The 13,796-nt window shown below is 44.5% G+C and overlaps 1 protein-coding gene across 7 annotated transcripts in view; it reads left to right on the plus strand.

Moving 5' to 3' along the window:
• Positions 1–12,849, plus strand: part of FGGY (FGGY carbohydrate kinase domain containing) — a 276,519-nt gene extending 263,670 nt beyond the window's left edge. For all 7 annotated transcript variants that reach the window (XM_042873303.1, XM_042873305.1, XM_042873306.1 and 4 more), the window contains 2 exons: positions 11,910–11,971; positions 12,613–12,849. In XM_042873303.1, coding sequence (XP_042729237.1) covers positions 11,910–11,971; positions 12,613–12,694 — 144 coding nt within the window. In that variant the 3' untranslated portion in view covers positions 12,695–12,849. The remainder of the gene's footprint in view (positions 1–11,909; positions 11,972–12,612) is intronic.
• The last annotated feature ends 947 nt before the right edge of the window (positions 12,850–13,796 follow it).

Genomic DNA, 13,796 nt, shown 5'->3' on the forward strand with positions numbered 1-13,796 from the left:
TATTCATGTAAAAATGAGATGACTGACAGCTTTTCAGTCTCTCAAGGTCCCACCATTTGTTGGAAGAAGAGGGGATGGGGTCCTACCACAATTTTTACATTTCCATTCTTCAGCATGAGCCAACAGCTTCTTCACAAGCATTTTGTTTGTGGCCCAGTCTGATTTTGTACAGATCTTGACAAATTATTCTAAAACCAGAAACCAAGCCAGAGCAGAACAATGGCTAAGTGCATTTCATGTTGAAAAGTTAAGACTTCCATCAGGCAAGTAACTTAATTTCCCTCCCCCTGTTCTAGCTTTGTCACAGCAAAGAAATATCTTTGAACAAAAACGCTCTTTTTTACATGTGCTGTATAAAGCAAAGTACAAGATTGCTGCTAATAGGAAAGTGAGACAAATCTGAGATTTTGAGCTAGTGCAGTGTTCATGCAAGTAATTAGCCTTTACAAAAGGAGCATTCATTTTGAAATGACAGATAAGCACTAAGGACAGGACTGAAAACTGTAAATATGTTAGCACTTTAAGCGAGAGCACAGCTTCAGCACTTGCTGCACTCATCAGCTGCTGTAAACAATATGGATCTTTGAAATGATCTCTGCTGAGATCTCAGCACAGTAGATAATGATAGAGTTGTTCATTTTTGCTGCTTCTCCTCTGTTTTACTTTCAGAAAGTATTCTCTGCAAAAAATAGGCTGTGCTGCTGCCTGCACACACGCTTCTCTTTGTCTGTGAGTAGGCCCAGTGAGACCTGCAGGACTCTGGGGAGTGAAGGACGAGCCTGCAGAGCTGGGCTCTGCCTGTCCCAAAGAACAGTATGTGCAGCTGCAGTGCAGCTTTTCCTGTCGTGCTCGGCCTCTACCACAGCCTGGAAAAGGCTCTCTGAGGTCATCCAGGCTCAGCTCACAGTTTGTACACTTCTTCAAACAGTTTCAAAAGGGAATTTGCTCAGAGAGTGGTAACACTGTCTCTCATACAGCTTTGCAAAGGGTGAACAGTTGCTCAGCAGTAAAGTAGAGTGTTTCGTGCTATGCAAAGTGTGTACAATAGAAATTAATTTGAAACCAATAAACCACTGTGCAAAAGATGTTATAAAAAGCTTGCATACCATGATAACTCGTAAACATCCTTACTGAGGTTCTGCTTGGTGACCTATGAGTGGAAAGCTCCATGATCTGAGTGTGTGCTACTCTCCCAGCTTGCTGTGTTTAAATAGAAGGCCGGACCCTCAGCAATAGGAATTGGCTCAATCCTGATAATCAGATGAATTGTAAATCACAAAGTGGGTTTTTTTTCAGTTGTATCTCACACTGGCTAGATTTCCCTCCTACATCTTTGATATCTAATGGTGTTAATTGATTCCTATGGAATATATGAGAAACAGAGGTGCAGAAGACTTGCATGTCTTATCCAAGGTCAAGATGCAGGAGCTGACACATCCTGCTGCCCTCCTCACAGTCAAGAATTTTGCTTTCCCCATAAGTGCTTTAGGGGCTGAACATTAGAAATTTCTCATTAAAATAAGTGAAGGGCAAAGCTTGCTTGGAAAAAGGAAGCACAAGGTGCAGCTCCATGGAGGCTTCTTAAAAAGCAGGAAATGGGATGGGGCAGCAGAGAGCCCCATCAAAATAGGAATGGTGTCCAACTGGGTGCTGTAGGGGAAGCATGCCTCGCTGGAGTTACAGGGTTCACCTTTCCTTGAAGGTTAAAGGCAGGTTATAAGCAAGCTCACCAACCTCCCACCTAGCCAAAATTTTGGGGGATGAGGGGGAAAGGTGTGCAGACTCCTCTTGTCTATTGTGCTCTACTCTGCAAGATCTCAGCTTTAAAGATAACCCCCAGAGCAGGATGGTGCTCTGTTAGATCTCGGGCTGTGAGCCAGCAAACTGCTACCACTCAATGACTCACTCCCTAACATGCTAACTGCACTTTTAATTCTAGCTGGTGTGTTTTCAGACAGAACCAGCTATTGTTTTGGGCACAGTCAGTTATAAAGTTTGCTCTTTTTCTGTTTGCCAGATGAAGACAAATGCTTTCTTAGAAGGTTTCCTAAGGAAAGAGATGCCTTGGGTACCTTTAAACATTCCTGCTGGCAGTGGTGGGTTCTGGGTGGCAGATTCAGATTTGAACATTAAAAAGGGTTGTACAGTGTCCCTGCAGCCAGCGGCTCCTTTAGGCTCTGGGTGAGGATTAATAACCCTTGCTTTTGTTATTATACACAAAAATACCAGGCTTGACAGAGGGCTTTAGTAGTGCTACAGTATTGTAGTAGAGGGTAATTTTTCACACTCACCCCCAAGAATGGCTTCTTCCCAATGCATTTGTGTAAGTTGGTGCTTTAATGATAAAGAAAAATACAGTTATCGTTTCCAAATGGTCTCCAGCAGATACAAGCCAATGTTTATAGGAGCAAGGGGATCAGAACAAGACAAGGTCACATCTCAAAAGAGAAGCAGACCACGAGGAGTTGCCAAGCATTTTATTCTCATTTTCAAAAGGCTGGTTTGAGACCTGCAATCTTTGGAATGTGTGGGATGCATTCTCCTGCCCTGGCAACACCTGCAGAGCTCTTTGTACTGTTTCTGGTCTGTTCATTGTTTTCCCTCCCCAGCTCTGGTTTGCCCAATAGGCAGTTCTGTAAACAATAGAGAACCTTTCTGTTATACAGCTGGATCAGAGGTAGTGATGGAGGATGCAGAGCCAGAGTCCCACTGGATGCTGAAAGTATCTTGGGGCCAACTGCCCTTGGTGGCCCAGCAAATCCTCCCCCAATAGTCTTTGTAGTGCCTGCAGCTGCATGAGAAGTGCTGTGCTGAGGGCAGGGCTGCACAAAGTGTCCTGTGCCAGGCACAGAGCCCAGGGTGCCTCCTTCAGGCCCTGGCCATGGAGAGCTGTGCTGTGCCAGGCTCTCCTTCCGCTGGGCTGCTTTAAAGACAGGCCAGCACCAGCACTCCTTGACTGGAGCAGTTGTAGGAGGAAAACCAACTGCTCCCTGCAGATAGACAGATACTTTCCCTGTACTGTGTTTCATGGGGCAGAAGGCTGTGCAGTCCAGTTCTGAAGTTGTAGAAAATTGCTGGTTTCTTCAAGTTTCTCTGCATTACACCCTTTGGATACTTGAAAAACAGCGGTGTTTCTTGGCAAATATTTTTGTTGTGGTTGCAGATAGAATATCTGTAAGGCTGTCAGAAAGGTTCTTCCTATTTTTATGCAGTTTTACTCTATTTTAGCAACTCGAGCTTCTATTGGTTTACAGTTGTGATAGGCTTTATTTTTTTTAAGGCCTCTTGTATTTTATGAGCCCTGACCCAGAGTAATTTCTCAAATGCAGTCCAGACTGAGTAAAATGTAAGCATATATCTGAGATATATTTTTTTTAATAATAGTAAGCCACACATTGGATTAATTAGGTAAAAAATAATTTCAAATCAAAACTCTCAGTGGGATTTTCCCTCATTAATCTCAGGAGATACTGGAGCATAGTGCAAAATAAATCTGAAAGGGGAGAGAAAAAGGAATGCCTCAGAACTTTGGAAAGATGCTGAAGAATAATTACATGGAAAAGAGTGAGATGTTGCGTATAGGTTTGTTTTCTTGATGGAGTAACCATAAAGCAAAGTGTAGGCAGGAATTGTTTTTATGACCAAATCTCAGCCAGGTAACCCCAAAGTGCTGAAGCTTACTGAGGGGGGGGGTGAACAAAGAGATGTGTGCAGATTAATTAGATCGCAAAAATGTTTTGACAGCGTAAGTGAACATATGGAAGGAATTGAGGGAACCCGATTACCCCACGTGTAAATGATGCCTTAGCCATTGCTCATAAAGCAAATACAGATGCAAAAAGAAAAAAGAAAAGCGAAAGCCCCCATTCCTACCCCTCCCTCTGGTAAATCCCAACCTGTTGCCAGATGACAAATAAAAGCTCCAGTTAAATGCACAGAAAGCCTTACGCTGAGCATGAATGTGAAAAAAAATCAGCTAAATAAATCTGAATCTATCACCTTAAAGGAAGTGGTGCAGTTTAACAAAATATTGTGTCAAGTACACAGCTGAGCATCAGGATATCCTGTGCAGATGCTTTTCCTTCAGCTTCTCTGTTTTACCTTCCCCTGTGCAAATGACTCCTGCTTTCTGTCCAGCTGATTTCTTTTGTTCTGCAAGTTAGTGTGGAGTCACACACCTGCTCTGCCTGCCCCAAAGGTTTTCCCACCTAAAACTGAGGATATGGAAGTGTTAAGACAGTACAAGAAGGGAGCAAGAGAAGCAAAGTAACTCATTCCAGGTTGTGCAGCAGAACAGTGCTCCCATACTCCAATAGAACTCCATCACCAGCAGCAATGAGTATGAACAGGGTTGATTTAGCTTACAGCTATATTGCAGTTCCCTACGTTAGGCTCTGATGTAGGAATCTGATCTTTTGACTCCCAGGTGAGCTTGCTTTCTACTACACGGAGCTCCCTGTCCATTTCCAAGCCCCCAAGTGAGTTAAATGCATTTATTTTCTTGCGTAGTTTATATGGACAAACCTTCAAAGTCTGTTTCAACAGTTATGCTGTGTATGGTTAACAAATGTATTCCACCTCAGAAGGGGCTGAGGGAAACGTACTGTCCATGCTAGCTGGTGATGTGCTCAGGGACCCTCTGCTTTGGTGGCTGAGCTGCCAGTCAGGGCAAAGTCACCCACAGCATGGGAGCAGTGAAGAGGCCAAGTGTGCTCCAGGTTGTGGGGAGCAGCTGGGTGGGCATAGGGCACAGCTCTGTGCTGCTGTGTTTGCATCACAGCGGTGTCTGCTGTCTTGGACCTTCACCTGCAGGCACTGAGAAGTGGGCATGCATTTCATGAATGATCTTGTACGGGCTAACGTCTGGTAAGTGTGGCTGAGCTGTGCCCCAGTCCAGTAAAGGCTGCTCAGATGTTGCCTGCAGACTGTTGATTCATGGCACCCAGTGCCAGTAGTCTGTGAGACTGAAACAGGAGCTAAACATTTGGGCTCTTTCCATTGCCTGGGTAAGCTGAAACCCGTGCTAAGCTGACAAGTTTGCATCCAAACAGCTTTGGACACTAAGAGTTGCCAGCAGTGGAGCCCTCACAATGCAAACTGCTTAATTATTTGATAGTCAAAGGCAAGTTTGGAGTGCAGAGTCAGATGAACAACAAAACAGCCTATATTTAGTAGCAGTGTGGCTGGAGCTTAGACCCAAACATAGTTTCCAGCTGATAGATGATGTGGCAATCATAGCTGACCCTTATCCCATTCTAAATTTGGTCTGGAGAATAAGTAATTAATATCATCGCTAGCACGACAAGCCACCCTTCACAGCAGCTGCATTGCCACTGCTGCTCCTCTTACAGCTTTGTTGGCTGGCCAGCCTGGCTAAAGCACAAATTCTGTGTGACACAGAGCTGTGGTGGCCACAATCCGTCTGACACTCAGAGCGGTCATTTAAGCAGGATAAAAGTACCTCAGGAGGTAGAGGTGGTGCGGTGGCCTTAGCTGCACTTGGCTCTTGTTACGTGATCTTTTTTTTCTATTTGTTCTTCTCTCTGATACTGAGGAGTGAAAGCCATTCTCCTGCGTCACAGGAGAGGCCGAGTGATATGTACTTCAATCAGGCACGGAGGGCAGAGTAGAACTAAAGCCTCTGTGTCCCACCCATGGTACAGTACTAGAGCTAAACCTAATGTGCAAACTGTGAGTATAACTAATCAAGCCTGTGGGAAAACAATGGGCACAGCCCATTTTAGAGAGGTAACTGAAACTTAGAAGAGTAAATTACATGTTGAAAGTAACTTGGGGAATCTTTTGCAAACCTTCTTATTTGGTGCTCAAACCAGAAAACTACTTTGCTTCAGTTCTGAGTGACCCATCCAAGGCCGGTCCAGTTGGCCCTGTCAACTGCAATTGGATGGGTGTAGGAGTATGAAAACATTGGGCATCTTCTGCCTATCTGCCTGATTCTCCTCTACCACAGTAACAGTCTTTAATGAACAAATGGATCAAATATTTCTTTAGGATGGGCCAATGCTGCTATCTGTATATCTGCTATATGGGTAGGGAGATTCAATTCTTCCTGGAAGACAGAGTAGAACTGAAGCCTAGAGCTGCTGTCCTGCTTGCTGGACCTCCACCCTTCCATCCTCTTCTTCTCCCTCTTTCTCTGTATTCTCTCTCTGAGGTTTGATCCTAACACAAAAATCCATGTTGGAATAGAGCAAAAGAAAAACACAAGCTTGTGTGAAGTTTTCCACCTTTTCACTAAATGAATGAAAGCCAAATTTTCACCCTTCGGTCGTAGGTGTGAAATTTTTGCTCGGCTCTCCTATTTGTCCGTAACGTGTTTTAAAACTTGGCTCACTCCATACAGAATGCCACAGAGAATTGAGTTACAGATTTGGGGCTTTGTGCACGCTGCCAAGATCTTCCCCTATAACTCAAACGTATTTAAGGGGTTGGGGGAATGCCACTAGAAAAATATTGTGTATGGATCCATCATATACTTTCTTCATGCAGTCATATACCACTAAAAAGGAATGTTCTACTGGGGCTCTGTTACATAACTGAATTCATGCAACTTCTGTAAGCGTAGATAAGATGAACTTTCCATCTCCAGGCTATTGGGTAAGCAATCCCTACATAAAAGCCTGTAAGAAAACAGCAGCCTTGCTGGATAATGTTGTCTGAGTAACTAAGGGGAAATTCACATTTCCGAGCTCTGCATGGCTTGGAATGGAGGCTGATCTTCCATACATACACTCCTGTCTTTCTCAGGAGTACCTGATGAGCCATGGTTTGCTGGACGGCTGTCTCATTGCTTGGCAATGTAATGCCATTGTAACAATGGCAGCTTTTGATCACTTGCCTTCTATTGCCACAATACAACTGAGTATAATTTCTGTCTTTTGCCTAAGTGCTGAGGTAAATTAACTTTGGCTTGGGAAGAGAAGCAAGCCGTGCATCTCATTCCAGTTGTTCTGAGATTCCTCAATTACTTCTGTTACAATTTCTGGTTGAAAACTGATTTACAGCGATTAGTTGTTAAAACCTTCGTGTCTTTCTTAGATGATTCGTTCTTGATGCAATGGCTGTCACTGGACAAGCTATAAAGCAGCACCATTCTGAGAGAAAGCATGCTGAATTTGCACTTGAGTGCACCTCTTGGTTTTCATGTTGCCTAAAGATTCCTCCTCCAAGTATCTGGCCACGCTGTTTTCAAAACTGAAGCATGGTGTGTCCAAACAGTCTGGTGAGCTTTGATGTGTGCTTTTATATTTACAGGCCAAATGCTTCCAGCCACTGAAATTGTGCAGTCAAACTTCAGATAATAATTGTCTTTACTGTTAAAAAGGACACTAGTTAAAAATCCTAACATTTCTTGGGGTTTTCAAATGAGTAAGTGGAAAGAGCACAGCTGAGAAATTGCATTTGTGCCTGAATGCCTCATCCATTTAACTTTGGATGCAATTTTAAGGTACCTAAATAGAGCATACTTGTAAATTCTGAAGGGATCTGATGTTCCCAGGTCATTCATTTCAACGAGATTTAGTTACTTGATGACTTTGGTTTATCCTAAAAGCTATGGCTGTGGTATGTAAATCTGATTTCTCATTTGTCATATGCTTTCAAGGGCCTACATCCCATTAATTTTCAGTAATACTCAGCCACATAAGTCCTTGAGTCTCCATTGAAAATTGAACTTACAGACTATTTGCAGGTAGGTTGATCTTCCTGGGCTCCCTCAGCAGTCCCGAGGCAGACGGGTTGCTCTTGTGGGATGCACAGGATGACACTGGATGCTCTGGAGTCAGCCCTTGCAGGAGCTGATTGACTTGGGAATCAGAGGAGAGCAGACTCCCAGTCTAGATAGCCCTTGTAAGCACCTCCTGTCTGCTCCTCCTGCTGCTGTGCTGACATTTTTTCCTGGTGTCTCCTGGTATGACACAGCAGGTTGCTGCCATACATCTGCAACACAGTGTTAAAAACCTTTTCCTTTCCATCATTAAAAGGGCAAAGATTGAAATTTCCAGCATGAGCCGTCAGCTGGACCATGATATTACTGGGAGATCTGCTGCCTGTGGAGGCTTAATTTTAGGCTCTGCCCCAGGTGATGCTGAAGAGCAGAGTTCAGCCACCAGCGCTGAATGAATGGCTCTGAACAACTGACTTTCCAGAGGGGCTGCAGAACGGCACCTTGCTTTGAAACACTGGTGGGCCCTGGAGAGTTTGGTTTGCTGGGCCTCTGCCTTCTGCCCTGCTAGGGTAGTGCTGTTCAGTTAACTCTCCATGGTAAGCAGAGTGTTTACTGGCTTCTGTCTGTCTCAGCTTTGACACTGTGACAAAAGGTTAGAAATCATGAATGCATCCTTTTATTTCTGCTCCACAGTGCCTCTATTTCTTTCTGTGTAAACCCTTCACTTGCCTCTTGCCCAGCCTTTAGAAATGATGATCAAATGCGAACTTTCAGGGTTTATTTATAGCATAGCCTTTATGTGAAGGGAGAAAAGAAATGATTAAAAAGCAGTTTTACAAAATATTTTGTTTTAAGAGAGAATTCATTATGTTTAAATCGCTGTATTCATTGTGCTGTCTAGACTGCCAAACAAAGAAGATAGAGCGTCATTCAAATCAAGATTGTGAAATACTTGGTGACTGGAATTATGGATTTGGATGTCAAGCCTCAAACTATTTCTGAACAGCAGCATTATCGCTTTGCTATATTTAAGGCTTTGTTGGAGACAGAGCAGTGCACAAGGTTGATCTGATTGAGTAATGCGATTCTAATGATCCTTTGTTTCCAGTTTCATTATAAATTCATATTTTCAGTGTTCTGTTCCTCTTTGTCCCCAGAAAATTGTTGAAAAGAGTCTCCTCTGAGAGCAAAGTATTTGTTCAAACCAACAAAGAACAAATTGACCAGATTAAGAGATGAATTCATGTATGATAGTTTGAGCAACCTAGAACAAGTTGTTGAAAATTGCTGGCTGCGTGTTTTTTTTTAACATAGCATTTGGCATTGCTATGGTGGTTGCTGTGAGAGCCCAGTGCTGTCAATTCCCCAAGACTTGTAGATATTTAGTAGATTTAAAAGTACAAAATATGAAGCTGACTGCAGAATCACAGAATTACAGGAGTTGGAAGGGACCTCTAGAGATCAAATCCAACTCCCCTTCGCAAGCAGGTTCCCTATAGCAGGTAGCACAGGTCAGCCTGTGTCCACATGGGTCTTGAATATTTCCAGAGAAGGAGATTCCATCACCTCTCTGGGCATCTTGTTCCAGTGCTCCATCACTCTAATGGTAAGAATTCTTCCTTGTGTTAGTATGGAGCCTCAGTCAGGTGACGTGGCACAGGCAGGGAGTTAGAGGATGAGCCGCGGCACCCGCATTGGCTGTGTCTGCTTGTGTCAGCACTGATGTCTTCTCTCTTGAACCAACCTGAGAAGACCTTCTGTCAGATGAGGAATAGTGTAAAAATAAAACTGGGCTTACTGTCTGTTTGTCTCACAAGGTTGGCTTATCTCCCAAAGAAGTGATTAGTGCATTTTTCAATGCTGAAAGCTGTAAGAGGCCCAGAGTAAAACACAACATTAGTGGAGAGTATTTATGGCAGAGGTAGAACCTTCCTGGGGAGCAGAACTGTCTGGTTTCTCCTAATGTTCCCCAGTGGGAGAATTGTGCACAGAGGGGGTGAGCAGCAAAGGCTCTCCCTTTCATTTTTCTTGCAGTTGAGAGAAAAGTTGATTTTTCTGAGACGTTTACAGCCTCTCAGGTGTCCCTTTTTTTCTTTCACTGGTGTGAACAGTAGCGCCAGGGCAATTCAACAGGAGTTGTAAAGCAGGGAATTGAAAGCAATGTGACTCTTCCCATTAGTGAGAAAGCTTTGAGGGGCTTTTCTAAGCAGTGCGCCCCTTTTCCTTATGTTTCTTGTGTTTTTCTTTTAAGTGAGGAAACTGTCTGAAAAAGCATTGTTGGTTATACAAGAGGAAATTGTCTTTTGCTTCTTTCTTTTTTTTTTTTTTTTTCCTGTGCTCATTCATTTTGTGGGAGCCTTTAAGTCCAGCTGGCCATGTAAAGGAGTTGTAAGAGATGGACTCTTGTGCTTGAGTTAGTATCATCTGTTAAAAAACAGAGAATAAGCACTCATTTCTCTTACTGGGAAAGATACCAGGCTGTCTGTGTCAGCATTTTAATCTGGCTGATGAGCAGAATCACTGTGCCAGCAGATTCATGTGTCCCAGAGAAGAGAACACGCTATCTCACTGGAAGTGTTACTTCAAGTGTGTTTCTTAGGGAGTTGAAATACAACCAACTTCTGCATGCACGAAAGAGTACAAGCATATCAGTGCACCAAAACACTCCTCTGCTGTTTTATCAGAGTAAAATGCTGACCACCATCACTGGCAGTGTGTCTTGCTTTGGTAGACCTGCGACTTCAACAGTATTTAATCTCCTGAAGTTGACAAACACAGAAAATATGTGTTTCACATTTTGATAGGCAGTATGAAAGGATCTGTTGATGCTGAAGGACAAAGCAAACACACCCAGAACACAGCAGTAATGGCACATAGGGACCGCCTGCAGCTCTGGCACACGTGTGGCATCCCAGGCACTGCGTGCCTTGCTGGCCAAACACCGCTGCCCATGGAGGCAGGGTAGCTGCTGGCCTCACAGGCAGGCCATGTGCATCCTGGCAGTTAGTTCATGATGGCGTTTCTTTAACGCACTGGAAATCAGCAACCAGAAGATGTAAGGTCTGCTGCTCACTTGCTTATCTTCAGAACCTTCCTGCTTGCTGTGAGTTGGTGACACTTTACGTTGCGCATCCACATCGTAAAGCCGTGTGAGTTCCTCAGCTGTAAAATGCTGGATTAGTGGAAAGCAGAGATTTTACTACAGTAAACAGGTTATAAAATCATCCAACCCTTTTAAAAATCTGGCAGTAACCAGAGGAGGAGGAGGTGGCTTCCAGCAGAAGCAGCTTGGCACAAGCAGCTGTTGTCCAGAAGTCACTGAGAATTTCTGTGTCGTGCTTTAGGCATTAAAAGTACATTAAAATGGACTTAAGGTCCTGCTAGAAACTATGAGGTCTGATAGAGATTTCGTCACTCACTGTTTCTTGAATCCTGATATTTTATGTTTAATGCCTTTCCCTCTGAAAACGTAAGCTCTAATGCTCCTTGTGGAAGAAATTCCAATTAAAATAGCCTTAGGCTGCTGCCTCCTCTCCTGTTCGAGAGCTTGAGCTTGGCTCAGTGCTCACTTTGGTGGTCAGTCTCACGCCAGTGGGACTGCTCAGGAAAATTGATAGAAAATCAGGATCTCAGAGATTGGGAAAGGAACCAAACAACTTGGTCCTCTCCCACCTGCACACGGCTGTCCCAGAGACTTCTTCCAAAGGGATCCATCCCCTCCTCTGTCTTTATTTTGGCCAAAAGCGGATTAGGTTCAAAATCTGTTTCTGACACTTTTATCTTGGAATGCGAGGGCAGGACTTTGCAAGATTTATTGAGCTTCTGAAGCACTCTCAAGTCCTTCCTTGCTGCAGGGAATTGATATTTTAGAAATATGATTAAGAGATCTCATGTAATGTATCGTTTTATTTGAGAAATTTCCCCTCCAGGGATGCAGTGTTTAACATTTCCTTTGGTTAGTGTAAATAATACAAGATAAGTCTGTTCTGTCTCAGACTCTCAGTAAGAAGGAGGAACAGATTTTGGTTTACTGAGAGGTCTGCAGTACTTTGTTCTCATGACTACTATATTATGGGATTGAACATATTTTAAGCCATCTGGCCTGTTCAGTCGAAACAAAATACATCAGTAATGTTCCGATTGGTTTTGAAACATCTTGTTCTTGTCAAAAAGTATTTTAAACCAAAACAGGCTTTTCCAGCTTGTGTTTGTCTTTTACTAGGAGGCCATGGCAAAAATGGGAAAAATCGGGCGAGTCGTGCGACCGAACCATGAGCACAAAAGGTAATGCTGATGTTTGTGTGTTCACCTACGACAATCTACCTGAAACTGAGTTGCGCTCTGTCTTTCTGGCCCTGCTTGAATGCGTCAGCATTTATGACCGCCGGTTTTAAAGATCACATGGGCACCCAAACTCTTCAGCGCGGTGAAGGTGGTGATCTGCTCCCAGGAAGCCCCTTACCCTATAGATATCTGCCCAGGCCCGCAGCTTGCCACTCGCGGGTGCCGCTCGCAGCGCGAGAGATGAGCTGAGCTGCTGGGGAGGTGCCTGCAGGCTGGGACGGTGCGAGCTGCGCTTCAGCGAGCGCCTGCCCGGCCGAGTCCCGCGGCGCTGGCAGCTCGGCACCCGGCCTCGGAACGGCGCTGGGCGGAGGGGCGCGGGCTCCCCCTGGTGGCCCGGCTGGAGCTGGGAGCGTCTGTGGGGCTCCGAGAGAACTGAACATCAGAGGCGGCTGCGGGGAAACCAAATGTGCGGCTCTAACTTGGAGTCACTCGTTGGGTGGAGAACGCTCTGGCAGTATGCAGGACTCATCCGAGTCAAGCTTGTTGTTAGAGTCAGAGCTACTTTGATGCTAAGTATGCATATTACAAGGGATTTAAATCTTAAATTCTCAAGCTTTGTTGAAATTTACTTGTTTATACAGATTCTATGACAAGAAATATGAAGTATTTTTGAAACTTGTGGAACATCAGAGAGAGTATCGCTCCATCATGAAAAGCTCCTAATCCAGTGGCATCCTCTGGGAACGGCAGGGATAAATTGCCTACGATGAGGGTAAATTCATCTTACTGCACCATGCATTGTAAAAATACAATTTTATCATTTGAAATGTCCATTTTTGATGTTAAGGAGCAATAAAATGCACTCTATTCGCTATGAAGTACGGGGTGTTTTCTACCTGTCACCATGCACACCAGGCACAGTGGGGCTGTGCAGAATCAGAGCCAGCTGTGGGTAGCGCGGTGCTGCTGCTTGCAGGCGGCCTCGCTGAGCAGCACGAGGAGCAGTGCCACTGGCTCAGGTGGATCTGAGCCCCTGTGCTGTGCTTTGCACAGGTATTGCACACGTGGTCCTTGTAGTGCCTGCTGCAGCTACAGCTGAGACATCATTTCCATTGGAGTGTTCTGTTTCATATTTTTTTTACTCTGATTATAGTATATCTTTGGTGGCTCATACTTGGACATTGTTTTTGCAGCTGTGCAGTCTTTCCTTCTGCTTTCTTGTTTCCTGCTCTTTTTTCTGTCTCAATTCTTGCAGTATAGTGGTTTTGCTATTGATAATTTGAGCCATTTTGTCTCTTGCAAGTAACCTGCTCTCAGTGCATGTGAATCTCTGTGCAGAAGTGAGCCAGCCCGCTGTTGATACTGAAGGATGAGGCTGTGCAGAGTTGCTGCAAACATGTTCATAATGCAGGAGCATTCCTTCCACCCTGCCAGCTGCATCTCAGCCCTCAGTCCTGCAACAGTCCAGTTCTCCATGCCTGTTCTTCCCACGTTGCTACACACAGGCTCAGCTCAAAACCTGTGTATCTGCACACTCACAGGCACAGAGCTGTGCCCAGTGACAGCAGGTGCAGAGAATGCAGAGGGAGAGAGAGATTTTCCTTCTTTAGGCTCGCCTTGTCTGTGCCTGGACATCCTCCTGGCTGCCTGCTGGCCAACAAGAGGCTTTCACTTTGTTTCAGGTGATTTTAAATACTGTGCTGGACAGTTATTCCTACGGGAAGCTGTAGGGCTCCCAACATCACCTCATGGCATGGCTGGCCATGGAAGTAGAGGGGCTGGATGCTCTGTTTGTACACTGCAGAAACATTTCACCTCGGAGAAT

This window comes from Lagopus leucura, unplaced genomic scaffold (genome assembly GCF_019238085.1).
Source record: "Lagopus leucura isolate 7727_CA_CO unplaced genomic scaffold, USGS_WTPT01 Super-Scaffold_100009, whole genome shotgun sequence".
Lineage (NCBI taxonomy): Eukaryota > Metazoa > Chordata > Aves > Galliformes > Phasianidae > Lagopus > Lagopus leucura.